This window comes from Hydra viridissima, unplaced genomic scaffold (genome assembly GCF_058129835.1).
Source record: "Hydra viridissima isolate aposymbiotic clone 2 unplaced genomic scaffold, HvirCarnegie_v1 scaffold_3, whole genome shotgun sequence".
NCBI classification, from domain to species: Eukaryota; Metazoa; Cnidaria; class Hydrozoa; order Anthoathecata; family Hydridae; genus Hydra; species Hydra viridissima.
The window spans coordinates 12,222,406-12,245,714 of record NW_028324302.1 but is presented as its reverse complement, the minus strand read 5'-3'; the positions used below and the strand labels follow the sequence as shown (position 1 = coordinate 12,245,714).

Genomic DNA, 23,309 nt, shown 5'->3' with positions numbered 1-23,309 from the left:
AAATTAGCGCGCAAAAGTTTATGAACAGCTAAATTTTTCAAGTTTTTTTATCATAACTTTTTGACTTTTCATTAAAAATAAATGAAATTTTCAACAATTGTTCCTATAATGTGGTTACATACTATAAATTAGTCCAAAAAAATGATAACTTGTAACAGAAGGAAGAAATTCAAGTTTTATTGAAAACATAATTATTGTGCGAAAGTTTATAAAGAAATGAAAAATATTTTTAAAAAAATCTAATTCCTCTATAATATTTCATCACAGCACATTAGTATTTCGTTGGATAGCCTCTTGACTTTAACACTACTTAACAACAACAAGGTACAGAATCAACTAAGTTGATCAGAACATCTATGGGGATACTTGCCCAACAATCCCTAAGCACTTGGAATAAATCATTTTTATTGGTAGGTTTTTTGACTTTCAATTGACGATCAAAATATTTCCAAAGATGTTCTGTGGGATTTTAATCTAGGTTTTGAGAAGACCATCAATAAAGTAGATCAATAGAATCAAGACTGAAAGTAAATTGATTAAAAAAATGGATGAACCGATTTTCTTTCAGTCATGATTCTATTGATCTAATTCATTGCATCGATTATATCTAAACATAATCGATGCGATGAAGTGGACCATTAGAATCATGACTGAAAGATCTCAAACCATTACTTGCTCTCACCAGATTTAACTGTTAGCATTTGATACTTAGGAGCAAGTCTTTCATCTTTCGGACGTCTCATATACTTGAAACTATTGCTACCAAACATACAAAACTTTGATTCGTCACTAGATAAGATCATTTGTATTGGACTTTTGAAGTCCAATCCAAATGATCTTTTGCAAATTTCATTTGGGCTGAGTGATTATTTAACAATATTAATGGTTTGTTTGCAGGACGATGACCAAACAAATTATGCTGACGCAGGCAACATTCTGTAGTATCTACGCTGCACTTAACAACATATTTATTGCTCAAAATACTATATAATTCGACAGCACTTTTGCGAGGATCTTATTTTGATTTTCTTTGATTGTCTTGATGTTCTGTAGTTATCTTTGGCCTGCCTGAACGATGCTTGTTTTCAAGTGTCTTTTGGTTTTTATATCTCTTAATTAGAACGCTAATTATTGATTTAGCCACAACATAAAGCTTAGAAATTTGCTTATAAGGAACTTTCTTCTCTACAGCACGTATTGTTAAACTTTTCTTTTCTCTTGACGATTACTTTGATTTTCACATTTTTTAAATTCAAGCTAAGTAAAATATTATAACCAGTAAATTAATTTTAATATAAATAAATTTTTCTTAATGAAATTTTAATTTTTTAATGGGGTATGGAATTGTTTATAAACTTTTAAACGGTTATGTTTTCAATAAAATTTCAATTTCTTCCATTACAAGTTATCATTTTTTTGAACAAATCATTCTATATAATCACATCATAGTAATAATTATTTAAAATTTTATTCATTTTTAGTCAAAAGTCAAAAAGTTATGGCGAAAAAACTTGAAATATTTAGCTGTTTATAAACTTTTGCACGCTACTGTATATTATAGGCTCGTGCAGATTCTAGACAATTTAAAAATAAAAATTACCTGCCTTAGGATTAATAATCAAACTGAAAGACTTGATGACGAGCCAACAGTCAATTCATCGATAAATGCTTTTATATTCCATGTTCTTTAAAATTCTTGCTCTTAAGTTATAATAACTTTGCTTGCTTCTTGAGCTAATAATAATAATAATAACCGTTTCTCGATCTAATTTTAGATCATTTTTGTTATCAGAACAGATATTTGAAAATATTAATAATACTTTTCATTACTCGTAAAGTTAATTTCACACTTTTCATTACTTGTAAAGTTTGGTGCTAAAAACTTTTGTTTAAAATTTAATCAAAAGTTGAAATCGAACTTGATACCCAGTGATAACAAAGTACAAGTTAAATTGCTTCCATCAAAGAATTTCATCGATTTTTTAGTTTTTAACATATCACATATCTCCTGCTCATACACAATATTATAGGAAAAAACAATTTGTAATAAAAAGGTTGCAAATGGTTTTTCCACAGAAGAAAAAGATATCAGGGCCGAGATGATCTTTGGAATTTTTGTGGTTCTCAATAAAACGTCAAGTCAACAGCAGTTTAAAATTCTTTATTAATTATAAAATAATTTACTTGTTAACAAAATATTTACATTTTTCAATAAGAGCGTTTAGTAACTAGGGGATGCGTAGAGATGTCAAAAACTTGCTGTCCTAAAAAACAAACAAGAAAGATAGCACTAAAACTGGTGACATAAAGAGGATTCAGAAGGTTTTACTTAATTCTCAAATAGGAAAAGCCAACTTAAGTAACCGATAGAATTAATATTTAAACCGGGTGGAGATAAATACAGGAAATGTAGAGTATTCGAAGGGAAACATATAGAATTGTGAGCAGAATATTATCCGATAAAAATGTCTTTTGAAAAAGCTTAAGCACCCATAAGCTCTCGATATGTTATGGTTTTTTAAATAAAATGTCGACAAAAAGACCAATCTGAGAAATGATATTCGGCTATGTTCAGAACCTCCAGAGGTTCTCAGTGTTCTCATGGTTTTAGAAGTAATGAGCAATGAAAACCATGTCACCTTGTTTTTTTCCCGGAGGCTTCGAGTTGATGCTGCCGCCTATATCGAGTTTTTAGAAAGTTTTGTGAAACCCTGGATTGAATATGTATGTAGAAACAGATCACACATTTACCAGCAACACTCTGCTCCTTCATACAAAGCAAATGGAGATTTAAATCAGATCTAAATCTCAATTTATCCTCAGATACTGTACGGACACTGCATAATAGTACGTTGAATTGTATGGTGAGGCAGATGCAGAAACCTTTTACAGTTTTTCAAGACATTTACGGTTTTGGAAACTTTTTTCTATAATAACTTAGCCAATATAGATTAGAAGATTGAAGATCAAGTTTGAAGATTGTAAATTATTAAATGTAAAACTCATTGCAAACATTGTGTTATAGAATGAGAATTTAAGTTTGCATTCATAAAGAGTATTAAAAAACTAATTATGAGCCACAATTAACTATAAAATATAATACTGACCTGGATTTCGCTAGGAAGTTCAATAATTCCGTCGATATAGAGGATTTGAAATTCGCTCTGCTTCAATTGCTTAATAGACTTCCGAAAGTGCTTGATCGCATTTGTTTTGGTTTGTAAATTAAAGAGGACTTTGTGCATTTGTTTGACACAAGTTGAAGGATCTAACAGTAATAGATAATTTTCTTTTTTTTCATGCTCTTCAATTCCGATACAAATGCGACTGTGACCTAAAAATTTAAGTAACCGGGTATTAATTTTATTTGACTCTTCAAAATTTTTCTTTAAAAGAAACTTTTGAATAAATTCATCTCTAGACCATGTACCTTACATAACAAATTGAAAAAAGTTATAAGTATTTCAATATTTCAAATTACATAAACAACTGCAATTAATAGATATTTAATAAATAGCTGCAAGTAAAAATTTAAATAGTTGCAAGTTATAAGTATTTGTTTGATTTCCCACCTTGAAAAAATTTTAACAGAACTTAATAGCAGCAATGATGGTGGTCACTGTTTAAGAATGTTAAAGCTTCTCCAGAGTATGCATGTATTTTACACCTTTTCGTATTTGACTTAATTTTCACTCATACTAACCTACTACTCACAGCATTTTTAGATTATCTTTTTACGGGAATAACAGTAATCATCTCTGAGTAATACCTGGGGTAATATTTTTACTGCTGGCTAAAATACATCTGAAGGAGCCCTTATTAATCTAACTCTAAATAAGACAGTCTAATTTTTTTAACTAAACACAGAGTAAAGTTATATATTTTACTTCTGCTGCAAAAAGTAGCTAAATATAGAATGTCGTAACGCAGTATCAAGTAAAATTCATAAAATAAACTCATTTAAAATGTTTTTTTTTATGATTCTACTTAAACACCAGTACTTAGGCTTTTTATCAAATATGTACTTTAGAACTTCAAGTGATCTTGGCTTTTGTGTACATGAATTCTAAGGAAAATTTCGTTTATATAAAATCAAAAAACTAAACCTTGATGCTGCAGATACAATGGCAGCTTAGAGCCCTGCTGAAAATAATTGGAAATCCACTCCAACATCAAAACGTGAGTATTTTCAGCGCCAACTGCCCTGTGGAAATCAATAATTTGTGCCCTATAATTAAAATAACTTAAGATATTCGCAAAAATAAAAAACCAAAAGTTTTTTTTTAAAAAAAAGAAACAAAGCATTGATTAAAAAACTGTTTGCCTTAATTTTATACTCCGTAGAAATGCGCATACTTCTGTAGTTCCAATCCATTTGCGAGTTCCTTGGAGTTTTCCACCTAACTGCTCTTTTCCAGCTAGGTCATAACCTTTTAAAAAACCAAATTAAAAAATTATGATAAGTAAGTAATTATAAATGGTTAAATATTGAAATGAATACTTTGACACAAGTTTATAATAAAAAATTACTAAAAACATGGTTGTTGTTTGGGCGGAAAGTTAAATCAAAAATAATGCTGACAAAGAATGAAAGAGTTAAGAATACAAAAGGTTTAAAAAATTACAATTTTAAATTTTTTAAAACTATGTTTTCTTAAACTATTGTACTCCTCAGGGTCATACCCCCTAAAACTTATTCCCTATAAAAAAAATCAACTGTAAATTTTTACAAGGACATAAGAGGTGGCACATCCTCAACAAAAATCAGAACTGAACAAGAAAAAAACTACCTTCATCCCAAGCATTTTCTATAAGGGCTTGTAGCTTTGGTATCGATGGAATATCAGACATAACTTGTTTGAGTTTATTTTTATAGCAATCATGTTCTAATAATGAGGAAATTAACATCTGTAGGTTGCGGTAACCACAGCCCCAACCTCTATCAGCAATACTTATACCAAAATGTGTTAGCTCACAACACAAACTAAATCTTTTCACACCTGCAACTCCTTTTACATATTGATCATATAAGTTTTTGATAACTCCTAGAAACATTCACTCAAAATGTAAAAAACGAAAAATTATGCATTTAAAAAAAAGAAGATTAGATTGTGAAACATGAAAGTAACCAATCAGAAACCTTTAGAAAACATAGGAAAGCTGTTTTGACTTTGAGAAGTTTCTCACTCTTGCAAAAGTGGTTTGTCTGATGAAATTTAGTGCTTTATTATACCTAAGTATCAACTTTAATAGCAATTTTAAGTGAACATGTTCTAAAATCATATTAGACAAATGCTAAGTTGCCAAAATTACATAGAGCAAAAAATTTTGAATTTCATCTCTTTAAGGTTAAACAAAACTCATGTTCAGCTTTCAAACTTTGCTTTATCAACTGGCAACTAGGAAATTACAACTATTGATAAAGACAATTAAAAAAAACATAAAATTGCACAAACTTTGAATGGCATTATAAAGAGTTACCTTTTGTTGCTGTCTCTAATGTATCTACACCCTCCATAAGAGATGAAAACATGTTTGATTTTTTTTTGTAATAATCGCCAACACTTAAAGACCTTCCCACATTTTTGCTCATTTTTGCATCAAATTGTTTTACAAAACCAGTTGTTGAGTTCATCCCATACATAGTCTAAATTATTAAACTATTAACAATTAATTAGAACATTTAACCTGTTTCCGCACTTGAGCAACAAAATATTCAAGTTTAGACATATTTAGGAATCTCTATGATTTGTTAAATTATATTTCTTTAAAATTAGTACTAAACTAACTTGTTAGAGGTCAAAAAACCTGATTAAATAAATCAACTTCCTTTCAGCCATTATAAATTTAGCAGACATTGAGATATCTATTAATAAAAAGCAAATCTTAAAATGCCAATAGTGAAAGAAAGATTAAATGTCTGTTGGATCTTTCTTAGTGGATCAATTTAAACATTAGTTTTAAATGTCCAACTTCATGCTTCATGTGCACGGTATCATTTGGTTAATTTATACCCTTCATTTGTTGGTGATCTTATAACTCGCATTTGTGGTTAGTTTTGAAATGAAGTTGAAATGGTAAGAAAACTACAGCATCCACTATATCTGATTGAATGCTGTAAATTTAGATTATAAATATTCCAATATACATAGAAACTCTTCAGAATTGGCCTTAATGGTAAACATCAGCATTGTATTTGTTGAAGGATGATATAACCAGTAACTAGTATATCTTGAAATGCAGCTGAAAGATTGCTAATAAAGATTGTTAATGATTGAGGTATTGTACTTCTCATCATATTCAACTCAAGTATAAAACTGTTTCTAAGAAATGTGTAAAAATAATTTTTAAGGTGTAAAAAGACATTTTTTACCTTTTTTTGACAAAAAAATAAAACAAAAAATAAACAAAAACAAACTATAAATGTAGCAACTTCTAAATATGGACCAACATCCTTAAAACTTTTTCACAACTTTACTAGTAAAATATGTAATTACAGTTTTGTTCAAGAAAAATCCAAAGTTAAGTGATTGCCTGCTTCTTGTTTTTCTTTAAAAAACCATTTCTTTATGTAATATTATAACTTGATATCTAAATACTGTTCATGGTTGAAAAAAGACTTATACTAATTGCAACAAGCCATTTACTAATTCATTTTAACTGTACTTCAGTAAGTATATTAGATCAAGTAACTAAAAAAAAAAAAAAAAAAAAAAAAAGAAATTCTATGAAGAAAACCTTTCCACAACATTTGAAGATTTTAAATGAGATTGAGTAAACCATTCCTTAATTATTTAAAGATAAGCAACAGTACTGGTACTGGTTATGCAGGCACAAAGGTTTTTAAGAAATGAAATTTTTCTGAACAAGTTTTGACAAAACATTTTAGCTATAATTATTTTACTTGACCAACACTAAGAGTGGGAATTTAAATTGCCATTACTTTTTATAGCAAATATTTCCTATCATAGTATGAAAAAGGAATTTACTGATTATGTATTTTATGAATTATGATATAATTGATTGAATGACTACACAATCGATTAAATAAATAGACAGTTGTAACTTTTTTTAAAAGCCAATATTTAACTTATGTTTACATTGAAATCCTTACATTAAAACAAAAACTCACATTTTTTATTTCCACTGAAATTATAAATACTGCACAATGTCCCTAGGATGGAAGCAATTTATTTTTTGGAGCTTTGAAAAACCAATTTTAAAAATAAATTTTTTAACATATATGTAACCTGTGATAAACTCTGGAAAATTTAAATTTTCTTTTTAAAGAGTTAAATTTTCTCTATCTGAAGTAAATTGGCAGCCATCCAAATTTGCTTTGTTTATGATTTTTTATTTCAATGTTGTGAAACTAACAAGTAATACATAAATTTACATATTTATAAAAAAAGTTCATAAAACATTCAAAATTTAAAGTATGAACTTTGATTAAAAGCTTTTTAAAATTGCTGAATCCATGTGGAAATTACTTAATAGACAATTTTGTTTTCCATAGGAGGTTGTAAATCAATATTCTGTAAAACTGATTTAATAAAAGAACTTTATAAAATGATTGTTTTACAAAGCCTATATTGTGAAAAAAGCATGACAAAGTGCAAACAAATGGTTGAAAGTATCCATATACTTAGACATTGAACTAAATAATTATAGAGGTTCATGGTAGCAGGATCTAAGTAAAAAGAATTTTAGAAAATGCCCTTAAAAATATTTAATTGTAGAGGTAGTTGGATTATAAAATGTATTTTGCTAACATCATTAACAACTCAGTTTTTACACAATGTACATACTAAATTAGATGCACACTGGTACGGTCAGTGTACAGTGTATATACAGTACAACATAAATATTGGGGTACTCACATTACATTATAGTTCAACTTAGTTATTAGCAGGGTTAGCAAAAAACCCAGTTGTTTACTGGGTTTTTGGGTTTTTGCATTTTACTGAAACAAAATCTCTAGTTTGAATCTTTATTAACAAAGTTGGATAAATTTATAGTTATTTTTGTACTTTTCTTTTTTACAGATATCTTATATAATAACTTCATAACTAAATAGCATTTTTCAAATATAAAGCTTATTTGAAATAAAGATATTATCTTACAACTTTTATTACATTTAAAAGTAGATTATACATTCTTCAACATACCAAATTAGCACTCAGAGGGAAGAAATAGAGATGTAATTATTACAAAAAGAGCATAATCAAAAAAAAAAAAAAAAAAAAAAATAGAGAGAAGAGCCATTTGGAAAAGTGCAAAAGAAAAAAAAAGTAAGCGCTAATGATTCTGCAGAAGTATTTAGCAATATATCAGTTTTAGAGTCAAGGCCAGCCACACCTGCAGCATCATATGTCTAATCAGTCAGAAGATGAAAAGCAAGATTGTTTAAGCTTTATAGGTGATGTTTCTTATTCTTCAATTTTTCATTTAATTCCACTAAGATACAATGACAAATATCAATTTCTAATGTTGATGCTACAACAATAAGTAATGAGAAGGATGAACTGGATTTGTAAGTTGCAAGGTTTTTCTTTTCAGCAAATATACCATTCAACATAATAACAGAATCTTGAATTTACCAAACTGCTTAAAAAACTTAGACCTGGATACAAGCCACCAAATAGAAAGCAGCTAAACAACTATTTAACAGGGGTGTTTTATGGGAAAAGGTGGACTGTTACCACAACTACCCAATGAAACTTACTGGAACTGCCAATTAGATTGTATAAAGACATCTTATATAATTATTCCCTGTATGCCAGCATTAGAGGTGAAATATGGAGTCTATTGATCGACAATCTAGAGAGGCAATAAATTTACAAGCTGAAAAGTGTTTGTGCTGCATTGGACAAGATTAATAACTTATTACTTAGTTAATAGCTGGATGTATTAAATATGAGGATAATAAATATATTAAAATTACATATTTCTGGCACCATAACATCATAAACTTTATATACATAGTTATAAAGTAAATTAGTGAATTTGCTGTAGTTGTAAGTAGATTATGCAACATTATCTGAAGCAATTGAGTTTGGCAAAGCCTCATACATGATGAAAAATTGACTCTGTATAAAGATAATATTTTAAAGAGGTTAAAAAAAGTAATTGTTTAATGTCATTTTCTAGCCAATTTAACAGATCCAAAATATAGAGGTAACATGCAATTATAAAAAAATTAAATTATTGAACATGATCAAATTTAAAGAAATAATAGAGTTCCCTGTAAAATTTACATTTAAATTTACTACTCTTATAACCTTACTTATGTAATAAAAAAAGTTCTGGATCCATTTAAAGATTTATTTCATTCTTTGGTTTTGGAGAAATTAGAAATCGTTTGGGAGTAGAAAAAGTTAAAATGTGTGTACAAATTAACAGACATTTAAGATCAAGATGCACAATTGCTGTTGACTAAATTGTTTGATGATTTTGTTTTAAATTTTTAAACTTGAATATTTATGCTCCAAGTAAAATGTCTCAATTATGAAATATATAACACTAAACTCTATTTTATTATCATTGGAGCAATTGTTGAGCAGCATCACGAATCTTGAGTGATAATGAAAACAAACTTGTGAATGAAAAAACTATAAATAAAAAATTTGAGACCAAAAACCAGTAAGTTGGGTTTTTGGGTACCAACTCTGGTTATTAGTTATTAGGTGATGTTAGTTATCATAGTTTAATGTTTAAGACTCTTTATGGTATTAAATTATTTTTGTTTGTATTTATGACATATAATAATTTGTTAACGTATTACAATTAACATGTTATTAATATAAAATGTGTGAAATACTTTTTTTCCCCTTGATTTCAATGATTGAATTCAAATACAAAGGTGTCAATGAGCTGTGAATTTTATAGTTAGAACAAAAGCACTTTAGGTGATCACTTCTTTAATTAATGAATATCCCTCACTTCTTTACTTTCTGAAATGAAAACTGTGGCATATTAGCATAGCTAATCAAAAACTAAAAAAAAAAAGGAGAGAAACTGAAGAGTATCTGTTGCAGCCTACCAGAGCTAGAGAAAAACTTTGACATTACCATGTAATTGTGCTGTCATTCCAAAAATTAAGGATAGAGAAAATTTCAGCAATTTATGCACTCAACCTATGCATACCAAATGTCCAAATCTTAAACTAAATTTCAAAATTAGATTCCTTGACCGAAAAAAATGCCTAAATCTAAATTTTCAAAAGATTCTGTTTTAATTTAGAAGAGCTATGATTTTTTTCCAAAAAACATCAATCTAGACACATTGTGTACTATTACTATAGCTGTCTGTATGCTTATCTTATTATTCTTTGTAATATTTTTAATAAGCTTTATGAATAACCAGTTGATCCTGCCTGTTTATGACATAAGAAAGCATGCATCAACAAATAAACCAGTTTATTATTTCAGACAAATTTAAGTAGGAAATGGTGATACATTTTTTATATATAAAATTAACAACCTGCAGTTTTTTGAAATCTTCTTTTTCTTGTGCAATATTTTCATACTTTTGATGTTCTAATGCCATTGAAAAATCATTTCTGCATTTCTTACGTATTTCAGTATTTTCTTCTTCTTGAACAATTTGGGCCAGCAATAAATCATTATAAAATATTTTCTGAGCGCCATGCTCTTTAACAAGTAAACAGTTCTCCATTTGAGATAAATTTACTAAAAAAAACAAAACAATTCAACAATAGCTTATTTGGTTTATTTGAGATAAGTGCATTAAAGATAATGACAATTTCACAATACTTTAGGATAAATTTTGAGAATACAGTGAATCTTTCAAACTTCAGACAAAACTACTAAAAAAATTAAAAATGATTATCAATAAAAAGGAAACAACTCCTAAACTTAGCAGATCTAATTTTCCTGCTATGTATTGTATGAGTATTTGATATTTTTATAGTGTATGTATGGCCATAAGTTTCATACATTATTCCTAAATAAAGAGGACTAAAAAAGTTGAGATATAAGATATATATATAAGGTATATAAGATATATGTAAGATATATATAGAGATATATATAAGGTGAGATAAGTATCTGTCAATGCCAATAAAAGATAAGTATCTGCCAAAGCTAATTTTTATGCTGAAGCAAAAATTTATGCCAGTAAGATTGTTCATCAAAGTCATTAAGCTATTACTTAAATTTGTAAACCCAATGCTGTAACAGAAATTGTTAAAAACCTTGGAAATGATGTCATTAAGTCTGAGAGTGAATTAGTCAAAGAGATATTACCTGTACTTGAAATTTTTCATGCAAAATTGAGACAACATTAAAAAAAGTTAACATCCTTTAAAATTTAATCTCTATGACCAAAGGAGAAAAACACATTTAAAGTTTTAAGATATTTTGGTAAATTTTTTAAGAAATATTTTTTTTATCAGGTTATACACATATCTAAAGAATTTTTGATACTTTTTAAAAATTTCATATACCAAAAGTAAAGAAAAATATATAAATTTACAACAAAATCAGAAGTGCAAAATGCCTTAAAATTTTAAATGTGTTTTTCTTCTTTGGTTTTAAAGAGATAAAATTTTAATTTTAAATCTGGTGATACCTGAGACTTTGTAGATTAATGCCCGGTAGATAATTTTTTTTACGACCACACATATCCGAAATTGGTTCCAATCTCAACTCTGAGGAGTTGAGGTTGGAACTGATTTTGGATATGTGTGGTTGTAAAGCAAATTACAAAGAAAAAAACCTGCTTTTGCTATTTATCAGTTTAGAAATAAAAGTAAACATATAATCCCTACAAGATCTTTGGACATCAAAATGTACAAAAGATTACTGGAGTCTGCTGCATTTTCTTAAAACCCACAAACTTATCAAAGGCTTTGAGATACAATTAAAAATGCAATGAGAATTTGCATATAAATGGAAAAGAGCCTTTAGAGTCTGTAGATCATCTGTTGTGCAAAAAAAGAAATTTAAATCAAACTTGATTTAAAAAATTGTTATCATTATGAAGGCATATTTGAATTAAAGTAGAGAAAGAAATAATTGAATTAAAGTAGATAAAGAGAAAACAAAATAAATTTTAAAAAATTCAACTAATGCAATATTTTGAAATTTCAAAAGCCATTCAGACCCTTTTGAAATAAAGTGACAAATTTTGACAAAATCAAGAAGATAATTGAGACATTAATTTGGCTGTACTTGCATTTATTAGACAAAAAATGTATACAATGAAAATACAAACTTTTAACTTAGAACCAAAATTTTTAAGAAACTTTGTAATGAGAAAATCTAATGCTGATCCTTAGATACAAAAAAACAATTAAATACCTGCAAAAAATTACATTCAATACCTAATTGTTTATCTTTGGACTCATCCTCAAAATGGGTATTTACATGAGTTGTAAGCTTGACTTCATCTGTGAAAAATTCATTACAAACAGGACATCTTTGACAAACTCGCTTAGACATTTAGAAAAACGAAACCATTACGATTTTTAAAAGTTATAACAAAAAACACTGAAAAAAAAAAGAAAACCATAAAAAGATTTTTTTTATGATTTTCACATTTAAAATAATTAAATCTTTTCTAAATACAATATATGGTTAATTATAAATTATCAAAGAATAAATAAACTTTCTAAAAAATGATGTAAATTGTAATAAAAGTCAACTTAGTTGATTCTTTAAACATTTTCATGTTATCAGGAGGAGGGAGGGGGAGGATGATTTCAGGAATAAAAACTAAACTTCTATGAAAATTTAAAACAAAAAGTTAAAATGATAAATTGTTTAATTTTTATTTTTAAACTTTTTTACAATAAATAGATATAAATAAATTAAAAAAGAAAATTTTAGGTGAACTATGATGCAATTATTTCACACTATAAATCAGCACTTCATTATAATCAAAAGCAGTTAATGCAAAAGAGTCGCCTGAACTATCTATAAAACGAGCACCAGTAAGTTGCAAATTTTCCACTAATTCTTGATATACCAAACTCATCTAAAAAAATATAATGAAAACTCATAATCTTGATATACCCAACTCATCTTTTAAAATGTAATGAAAACTTTGCAATTTATTTTTTTTTCTGTTTACAAATTTATCACAATATCAAAAAAATATATACACTTTTCTTCTAATTAGAAATTTATTTTATGCAAATCTGAATCTCAGGTTAATGGTGTTCAAAGTTGAAAAAAATATCAAATAAATAAATATCAAAGTTGCTTATTTTGTTTAATTTTAAGTCGTGGTTTCTATTTGTGTGAATGAATTTCAGTAATGATTAATGTAAGTAGTAATGATTTCTGTATTATTAAAAGTTATGCAATGATCATACTTTAATATTACCAATTGTTACAAACAGCATAACAAAATTGTTACAAACAGCATAATAAAATTGGCTACACCTAAAAACTTGTTAAAAATAATATTATCTTAAAACTTTTTGTATTTTGTAATATGCAAATTACCACAAGTTTTTGAAACAAATCATACCTTATTCATGTCCCATATTCTTACAAAACTGTCTTCAGAGGCACTTAAAAGCTAGTAAATGAAATTAAAGTAATAAATTTCATTATTCTTTGCATAACTTCTAAGTTAATAGATTATAGGATTGTTAGAGCTTTTGGTTTATTATTCCAACTTTTATGTTATATATAACCAACACATAATGCTTACAAAATTTATTATTTTCGAACAAAAAAGTGATTTTTTTAAAATCAACTCTATCATTATATTTAGAGTTAGAAAAGAACTTAATTTATCATTTTTGAATTTTTGCTAAAAATATTTTTCTAGTAAGCAGATTTATGCTAAAAATATTTTTCTAGTAAGCAGATTTATGCAAAAAATATTTTTCTAGTAGCACTAACAATTTGTGTTAAAAGTTTGAAAAGCATTTTGTGGGAAAAAAAAAAGAATACATTTTATGAAATAAAAAGCATACATTATGTGGAATAAAAAAGCATATATTTTGTGGAATAAAAAATCTTTTTAAGACGTAAATGGTCAGAAATCTTAAATTGGTTATTTTTTCCATTTAATTTGTATATTAAAGAAAAACTTACTAATCCACTATTTTCAGCTATATCAATTGCGTTAATCCATTTAGCATGAGCAGTTATTTCAGATATAATCTTGCCTGATAACATGTTGAATACACGAATATGACCACTACCATATGCACCAATAATCATGGTTTTCCATAAGCGAATGCTTGGACAAGGAAACCTAATAGTAAAAGTCATAGTTCTACAGAACATTTTTTTGTTTGGTATTTTAAAATGGTTGTATTTCTCTTAAAGCATGCTTTACAACTTGAACAGAATTTCTTTTGAGAAGCTTATTCCCAGAACTAAAAATTTAATATATAAATAAAAATAAATTATGCAATTTACAAACCCAAAGCCCATTATTTCAATTAGCTTAGTGAAATGTCCACCAGCTTTCCATAAGATAATGTTGCCCTCTTCATCACCAGATATCATATTTTCAGAATATGCATGAAGATCAGTTATACTAAAACGATGTTCCAAAAGTGTTTCCTGGAGCTTTACAGTAATTCCTTTATTTGGAACATCAAATACAAGTATAGAACCATCAGCAACACCTGAAGATTAATACATACATGCATAAATACATATATATACAGATTTATACATAAATACATACATACATACATACATACATACATACATACATACATACATACATACATACATACATACATACATACATACATACATACATACATACATACATACATTTTCAAAACAGTTATGCATAGAGACTTAAATAGTGTGATTTGATGATTTGATAAAAAAACCTCAAAAAATCTTTTTTTTTAATTGGTTAAGCAACCTCTCAAACAATCTTTTGTTTTTGAAAATTTGACAACTTTTTGTAAATTTTAGTATTTTTTGTTTAATTTTTTGCTACATATCTGTTTATTTAACTCTTTGAATTTTAATTTAGATTAGATAAATATATAGAATAATTACATTCATAAATCATCTCCTGGAAATAAAATGAGCTAAACCAAGGTTCTTATATGGAGCTAGAAAAGCGCCAAGACATTCAATTGGCAACAACATCTAAGTGTGTGTACCATCAAAATGAGTTACAAAAGGTGTTTTAGGTTTTTATCTAAAAACCTTTTATCTGATTTTGATAGTGCAAACTACGATCACCTGCCAGTAGTTGTGTCTGAAAAAAATGTAGAGAAACTTTTAGGCACCCCCAAGATTGATGGAATCGGCATCACAATATGGGAAACACAATAGTTAAATTACTTCAGAGCTAAGATGGTGCATCAGAGTGGCTAGCTGGTTTCCGTTTTGAAACAAATTTCTAATACTGCTATTCATAAAGGTACTATAACAATAGTTCAAAGAGTCTTATATATATGACTTGCTTTTAGCATGCAGATATCACATTTTGGAAATAGTCACTGAGGCTGTGTTTGATTTCTTTTTAACTTCATCTGGACTTCAAATTGCCATTTCCAGTAGATTTAAAGATCAATAGCCATTATTGATCAGAAAAATTAGCAGCAATTGAAAAAAACACAACTGGTTATATATTGACTAATGCATCAAAAATTAATGGTTACAGTAAAATTGCCAATTCACAATAGATTTTCTTCAAGATCAATTAAGAGTTTCTCAACTATTATTACTTCCAGTTGATAAAGCTTTCCCTCGTCACACTTGGGGTTTTGGAACCAAATCTTGAGCATTTCATATCTCCAGGTGTATGTTACAGGGCATAATGGATGTCTAAAGAAATTGACTATTTAAAGATTTTTTGTTTTCATGAATAGCTCAAATTGATTTCTCATGAACTAGACATTAAAACAGATTTATCTATTTACTGTTACTGTAAATGTAAAATGGCTTTTCAGTGCACTAAACAGTTACAATTCTCCTTACAATGAACTTTGTTTTTTTAAAACTATAAAATTTTTTGAAAGAATTGATAGCAAAGTGGAAAAGGAAGCCATGAAGTAAATAAGAGGACACCTCTGGTACTTAAGAGAAGGCCTTATTGGTATGACACTTTTTTCCAATCCTTATCTTATTGATGACAAAAGACTTATGGTTAAAGCCTAACATTGTGCATAAAACAAAAAGATGTAAAACACTGATTCTTTCTAAAGAAAGAGTTTGTCAGATTTCGTTAAAAAACATTTGATAAATCTTTATTATGCATTAAAATTAAGTCAGGATTTTCAAGTTAGTGGTCCAGAAACATGCCCACAATTGCAAGACTATAGCAGTGCAAAAAAGTTTTATCAGTGCATGTTGTAAATCAGTGTGTTGAATATGCAGTGAACTTGGCATCTGATTTTAATGTCTCTTACCCAAATTGAAAAGTAGTGATAATTTATATTCTGAGAATAGAATATCAAACATCATAGAAAATTGGTGAAAAAAATATTGAAAAAGGACTAAAATAAAGGAGATGTAGTTTTAGAAGCAAATGCACATTTTAATTACTTTTTAATCACTATTATTTAATAACTTAGTATGAAAATCATTTTTATTATTTTTAAAATTTAGTTAGAAATAAATGTTTGTTGAAAAATTATCATCTGTAATGGGATTTGAAAATTGTTATTGTTGAGAGGTGTTTTAACATTATTTGATCTGTTTAACTTTTTCCACGTTTTCAAATTTCAAGGAAATGACACTAAGTTAAGTCCTAAGCCAATTTGAAGTTAAGGGAAAGACACTAAGTTAAGTCATAAGCCAATTTGAAGTTAAGGAAATGACACTACATTAAGTCATAAGCCAATTTGAATAACTCTTTATAAAAAAAGAGGAAAAACATTGCCCATCATATCAGCATGTAGCATAATGCAAGATTTTAAAATGTTCATTTGTAATGTTTAAACAGTGAAAGTTATGTATGTGTGTGTTGAAATTTTTGATTTCAAACTGGCTTATGAATTAACTAAGTGTCATTTCCTTGAACTAGTAAGTCTCAGACATAAAGTTGTCTGAGACTTACCTACACAGATGTCTTAAACTTACCTATACAGATATGTCTATCTCCAACAGCAGTTATACCTCTTGCATATTGAGCATGACCTGTATTACAAAAAAAGAAATCTTTTGGTTTCTTATGACAATCAATCAAAGCTAAATAACGATTTCATTTGAAGTAGGAAGTTAATTAAGATAGTTTAAGCAAATCATTTAAACAGATTCTTTAACATACTATTGGTTTATTATGGGGCATTTATTACCTAAATGCTATTCATCCACTATTTACAGTGATTTCAAAAAAATAGGCACATTTAAACTACCATAAAATAAAAACTAAAGAAGATATTGAACTAATTTTATTTGCATCAGGCTGCATGCTAAAACATACAATCATTTTTAAATGTTATTGAACAAGATAATAAAAAAAAATGGCACAACAACAAAAAACATCAAAACTAGTATTTAAAATATCTTTTATCTTTAAGCCTTAAATCTTTTCAAAATGATATCTAGTTACTGTCTTAAGCTACTTATTGAATTTTAGCCAGAGAACTAACTCTTTGTACATCTAAGACCAAATAGATTTTATTGGATTCAGTGGCCAGGCCATTAAACTTATTTCATTTTTTTCCAAAAAAACTTTGACTTTGAGCACTGTGCAGACAGGAACCATATTATGCTGATACTATTCATTTTGATTGACCATGACTGCTAATGGAATCATGCAGTACTCTAGCATTTCTATTTAAGACTGTGGATTGATTTAAACTGTATAGATATTACACAAGCCTAAAATTAAAGCAGCTCCAAATAGCAAAACTATGTTGCAACCTTTGCAGAGAGTTTATTACTACAAAGTTACTTTCATCATCAAAAATTAATTGCTAAAACTTTTCCATAGACCAAGCAATTCACTCTTTACACTACCTTTATCTTATGAGCCTATCTCTAGCCCTCATTATTAGTTTTTTAACAGCTCCCAATGTTAAATTGTATTTGAAGAAACATATTTTTCATGGTTTTGTTGAAGGTTTAGGTAAGTACAGTATAACATAAGATTGGATTGACTCTTTCTTGAAGAAATATAAGAATTCTCTTGCACTCTGTAGTTTATTCATTTTTAACCTTCCAGATACTGGATGAGATTGGATACCACCTGTCATTTTAAATGTTATGAGAATATTTCTAATGCATTTCTCAGAAATTAGTAATCTATTTGCTATTTCTCTGTTACTGACCCTGGAGCCATACTTCACACCTATTATCTGCCACTTTATTGCTTCTCTTACTTTTTAACCCATTTCAATTTATCTTAACTTTCCAATTTCAAAATCTTATAATCAAAAAAAAAAATAATTAATTAAATTACCCAATTAAACTAGCCACTATATACAACCTTTTATAGAAAATTCAAAATCTTAATATAACACTTCAGTGATAAGATTGTTTTTTTAAGTTTAGCACAAAAGAAACTTAGTATAAACTAAAAAAAAGAAACTTTTGATATTCAAACTCCATTCCATTTGATGTTTAAAATCAATGATTAGTTTTTTCAGTAACTTGAACTAACGTTAAATAGATTGAGCCAGCGATGGTAATTTGCTTAACAAATAATAATTATGTTAATATCATCTTTGGTTCTCATAAATACTTTTAAATATTGGTAGTACAAAGCCATTTGTAAAAATTACTTTAAATGACACTAAACAAGAAAAAAAACTCATGTTTTGGGGATTGTTAAAAGCTTTCTCATCAATTTATTGCAAAATTAGATTAAGCTGACTAATTGGCCAGTAAAACATGCCCTTTAAACAATTATAACCTTGTTTTACAGTTAGAAACTCTTTGATTACCCAGCTTAAATTCATAATTTAGGAACAAATAACAGAGTTAAACTTAAGATTGCTATCATACAACTTGCCATGGATTTGATTGCTCTGTAAGCAACATTTAAAACCACAAGTGGTCACAAATATTTGAAATGACAGGTGGTCACAAGCACACCTAGCAACGTTAGAGCAAGGTTAGAGCAAGCATACTTAGCAACTTTTGTGCATTTTAACAAATTTTATTAAACATCATTTAAATAAGGTTTGTTAAAATTTACTAACTTAGCTAATCTAAGTTTTACTAAAGTAAGTAATTAGTTAAACTCAGAACAATGTATCACTGTCATTACACAATTAGTACTCCTTTAGTAAAATGGGCCGAGATTATTTTATAAACTTGTTGCTATCTTTGCAACAAGTTTATAAAATAATCTCACCCCATTTCAACAACCATGAATTGAAGAAATACACTTTACCATGAACAGGATGAGTTCCTAAAGCTTGCCAAAATACCATAATTGAACCATCAGCTTCAAACATCTAAAAAAAAAAAATTTGAAAAAAGTACTCTGATAAAAATTGACAAATTTTTTAATACAAAAAATTCTTTTGTATTAAAAAATTTGTCATCATAAGACACTACGCAAAAAAATTTAAAAAAAAACTTATTTTTTTCTGTTTACTATTTAACCTCATTGAATAACACAATTAAAGTAATAACTCGCAGAAGCATCCTATAACACTTGTGACTCTTATCAAATATTTTCCATAAAGAGTCCATTTTCCACTGCAGTAAAAAATAATACAAAGTAAATACTACGAGAAAAAAAAAAAGGAAAAAAAAACCTAAAAATTGCTGATAAAATTGTTTCTTTTTGACATATAAACATAAAAAAAATATTACTTAAACTCAGCTTAAATGCATTTAACAAAGCACAGATTATGGTAGAATAACAGGAAAAATAATAAGGGAAGGCAAAATTGGCAAATTACCTTCAGATATTAAATTAACAACTCAGTATGACAACAAGGTATTATAAATCACTTTCTGCACAAACAAATTAATTTTAAAAATTACACCTAACCTGAGCCCCTTTAACAGATGCAACAACTAACAAAGTTCTTTGTGATAATGTACACCACTTAGCCTATAAAGTATTGAATATTTAAAAATTAACCTTATAGCTGTTATACTATTGCACAGAAATAATTAGAAAAAAATCAAATGCATTAAAATGTTTTAAGGGATCTAAGGTAATTTTATAAAAAAATAATGACTTATTTTGTTGAATAGTTTGTTTCAGCTCTCAAGGCAAAAATTTGAATATCTCAAATATCTTAAAAAGGAAAGGGTTTTTTTTTTTTGTTTTTTAAAGGAATAATGCCACCACGATAGAGTAACATAATTACTTGAAGATGCTATTTAATCATTATTTTTTTTAAGATCAAGATTTTTCCAGGAAGAAACAAGTATGCAAAAATTCACTCACTTCATTTCAGTCAGATGTGTAAAGGTCAGTTTCTACTCATCCGTTTAGCAACAGGAAAGGATGGGAAAATTAATTACATAGGCATATGCAGTTTGTAATTTAATTTTGAAAAATAATCACTGCACATGCTCACATGATTACTTTCCCCATCTCTTTCCCTTTCCCATAGTTAAACGGATGAGTAGAAACTGACCCTAACAACAAATTAATACAACAGACAATTGTAATAATATTGTACCATATTTCAATTATACTTAATTGTGATTATGTCATACTTTAATTATACTTAATTGTTATTATACAATATTGTAATTTTATTATTTTTTTTTTGATGTGCTAATCTTGGAGTATTTTTAAAACTGAATACAGAGTGAAACAATTTTAACAAAAGAAAGACAATCACCATCCCATAGAAAGGAACTGGAAGCTAGGAAAAAAATGGAGTAGCTTCAAATTAAAAAATAATGCACACTAACATAATCTTGTAATTTTTTTTTTTTTTTAATCTCGCCTCATCCTTATCTCTCCTTTTTCCTTTCTTCATTGGAATATTTTCTTCAAACTCATTTCCATAACCATATCTTAAAAAAGGAGTATAACATGTGAAATTAACATGAAATTTAATACCTTTAAAAAAACATATCATTATAAAAAAAATACCAAGCAACATGAGAAGAAAAAAATGTATGTGACTCAAGAATCAGGTTAAAACACTTGCTAAAAATTTCTTTATTAAAAAATTAATAAGCAAATTTAGTTATGTTATGACTGGTATTATACTATGTTACATTGGTAGTAAAAAAAAAATTTGTCAAGGTTTGAGGGCTTTCTCTCAAACCTTACAGTTATTCTCAGTCTCATGAGTTAGACACAAACAATATTTTACAAAAAAAGAAAGTTATGCATGAGATTCTAATATTAAAGTGTTTGGTTTAGTACAAAAAAAATTATGCCTTCATTCCACTCAACAAAAAAGTTGTTAGGGTAATAACTTAGTATTTAACAAGAAAGAAGGCTTAAAAGAACTAAATAAAACTTTCAATTCAACATGTGCTAATAATATATAAAGAAATATTGGTGAAAAAATAGTTACAAATCAAGATATGAAGGTAGAGAGTTCTCAATACAAATTTAAAGACAATTCAGAATGATAATGATCCATGGGATTTTTGAAATATTTCAAGGACCACTTAATTATGATTTTTATATTGTTTTAGAGCAAACTTAGCTCCAAATACAGTAAAGCTTTTAAAAATCATCTTTATGTTGATCTAAATGTTTTCTCAATTTAGTGCAGATACTTCGCAGAGATTTTGGACAACAGTTTTTTGTTTTTTTTTATAGAGGTCATATCTCATCCTTGTGCAAAAGTGGATTCATGTTTTTTGGGACAAAATCAATGCCATTTTGTTGGTACTACTAGATAATACTTCTCAAGGCAGAAGACAGGCAGATCATCATATCTTCAGATCATAGTTGCTTTTTTAAACATTCTTTCACATAAACTTTGGAGTTAATGAGTTTTGAAACCACACATACAAATATTTGCCAAACCATATTTTCTTATCAAATATTTAATTTTAATTGCTCTTTGTAAAACTTCAAGCTTTGTTCCTTTTGGGATTGTATAACATTGCTGGCCTGGGGGCATCAAACAGACAAGTTTGCAGTAGGTTTTATATTCTATTATAATGCACTTTTGATTTCCTTGAAACTTTTCTTGTAGCAGTTTTCGACTTCATTTTTGGCCTTCACTGAATTGCTTTTGGAATCCTCCAAGGAATTTCTGCTTCCTGCATGTTTTGTATGTTTTTTTTTTTTGTTTTTTTTGATATCCAGAAGAGAGTATTCTTTATTTTCATCAATCACCCTGATAACTTTGTGACCAAATTTTAAATTTGACAAACCTCTTCCTTGGTTTCTCAACTTTCTTTCCAATTTACAACCTTCACTCAACAATTTCATGATTTGACTGATAATTTTCTTTTGAACCTTACATTTTTTTGCTTGTGAATTAATTGGAACTTTACAACTTTTAAACTACTTATCCAAGATAGATTTTCTCACATTTGTTTTCAATCAACTTTTTTTAAATTACCTTTATATTATTTGAAAGAGATAAACTTGCTTTAAAACAAAAAACTTATCAAAATTGATTAAGTGGTTCTCAAAAAACTTCACAAAATCCATTGGATCATTATTATACTGAACAGTTTTTAGGAAGTTCAAGTTCATATAAATTGAGAACTGAAACAGTTTTTTTAACAAAATAAAAAGGATTTTTACATGTAATTAAAGTATTTAAATTAAGGCTATCATTTTAAGCTTGGATCCCTTTACATTAAATGAGTAAATGCATAATTACATACATAGTAAAAAAAAATGTATGTATGTATATGCATACATATGTATGTATATGTATATACATATGTATGTATGTATGTATGTATGTATGTATGTATGTATGTATGTATGTATGTATGTATGTATGTATGTATGTATGTATGTATGTATGTATGTATGTATGTATGTGTGTATGTATGTATGTGTGTATGTATACATACAAATAGATAGATATATAATTGTGATGTATTTATTTGTTCTAACCTGCAAAATAATAGCACTGTCATGCATACTTTCACCTTTACAGATAACTTTTCGACAAAATGAATTGATAGAGTTTGCCTGATCTCCTACTTTTGATGGATCAAACACCCAAACAATAGATTTGTGCACCACAGCAAATAGTTGAACATTACTTTCTGAAGCTTGAATCACGTCAAAATTATTGTAAAGTAAAGATGCACTGGATTTGATAGGAAGTGAAGAAACTTGTCTATACATTTTTTGCCTCTATATCAATGCTAATTTAAATAAATTTTTTATAACAAAATAAGTATAAAAAAAACCTAACTTTCTTTACAGAAAATGCATAACTTATACTTCATTTAATTTTCTTTCATTTAAAAATTGTGAACTTACTAATGAATTTGTTA

At 27.6% G+C, this 23,309-nt stretch overlaps 2 protein-coding genes across 5 annotated transcripts; both read right to left on the bottom strand.

Moving 5' to 3' along the window:
* Window positions 1–2,145: 2,145 nt before the first annotated feature.
* Window positions 2,146–12,562, bottom strand: LOC145180403 (zinc finger-containing ubiquitin peptidase 1-like). 3 transcript variants are annotated; one of them, XR_016450878.1, is made up of 8 exons: window positions 12,347–12,555; window positions 10,483–10,691; window positions 5,482–5,647; window positions 4,791–5,045; window positions 4,357–4,430; window positions 4,107–4,228; window positions 3,108–3,334; window positions 2,146–2,264 (listed from the first exon to the last, which is right to left on the bottom strand). XR_016450878.1 is itself a non-coding variant. In XM_090082383.1 (8 exons), exons 1-8 carry the CDS (start codon window positions 12,462–12,464, stop codon window positions 2,229–2,231), a joined length of 1,080 nt encoding a protein of 359 aa, XP_089938509.1. In that variant the 5' UTR covers window positions 12,465–12,562; the 3' UTR covers window positions 2,146–2,228. The 3 variants fall into 3 exon arrangements, 2 of the variants coding, with proteins under 2 accessions (XP_089938509.1, XP_089938508.1); XM_090082383.1 differs by having other exon boundaries at window positions 4,325–4,430; window positions 4,791–4,886; window positions 12,347–12,562; XM_090082382.1 differs by having other exon boundaries at window positions 4,325–4,430; window positions 12,347–12,558.
* Window positions 12,563–12,794: 232 nt separating this feature from the next.
* Window positions 12,795–23,212, bottom strand: LOC145202426 (WD repeat-containing protein 54-like). 2 transcript variants are annotated; one of them, XM_090082385.1, is made up of 8 exons: window positions 22,921–23,212; window positions 19,909–19,971; window positions 19,300–19,363; window positions 17,040–17,096; window positions 14,407–14,614; window positions 14,073–14,235; window positions 13,498–13,548; window positions 12,795–12,999 (listed from the first exon to the last, which is right to left on the bottom strand). In XM_090082385.1, the coding sequence occupies exons 1-8, from the start codon at window positions 23,155–23,157 to the stop codon at window positions 12,868–12,870; spliced, it is 975 nt and encodes a 324-aa protein (XP_089938511.1). In that variant the 5' UTR covers window positions 23,158–23,212; the 3' UTR covers window positions 12,795–12,867. The 2 variants fall into 2 exon arrangements, with proteins under 2 accessions (XP_089938511.1, XP_089938512.1); XM_090082386.1 differs by lacking the exon at window positions 22,921–23,212 and adding an exon at window positions 20,790–20,886.
* Window positions 23,213–23,309: the final 97 nt, after the last annotated feature.

Bases quoted from the DNA above. Each gene is read 5' to 3' on its own strand.
- LOC145180403 (XM_090082382.1), bottom strand. From the start codon at position 12,464: ATGTCTAAGCGAGTTTGTCAAAGATGTCCTGTTTGTAATGAATTTTTC. The intron at 5,046-5,481 runs GTAACTCTTTAT...GAATGTTTCTAG, and splicing joins ATTAGAGACAGCAACAAAAG to GAGTTATCAAAAACTTATAT. The intron at 2,265-3,107 runs GTCAGTATTATA...TTTGTTTTTTAG, and splicing joins AACTTCCTAGCGAAATCCAG to GACAGCAAGTTTTTGACATC.
- LOC145202426 (XM_090082385.1), bottom strand. From the start codon at position 23,157: ATGTATAGACAAGTTTCTTCACTTCCTATCAAATCCAGTGCATCTTTA. The intron at 19,364-19,908 runs GTTAGGTGTAAT...TTTTTTTTTTAG, and splicing joins CATCTGTTAAAGGGGCTCAG to ATGTTTGAAGCTGATGGTTC. The intron at 17,097-19,299 runs GTAAAGTGTATT...TTTGTAATACAG, and splicing joins AGGAACTCATCCTGTTCATG to GTCATGCTCAATATGCAAGA.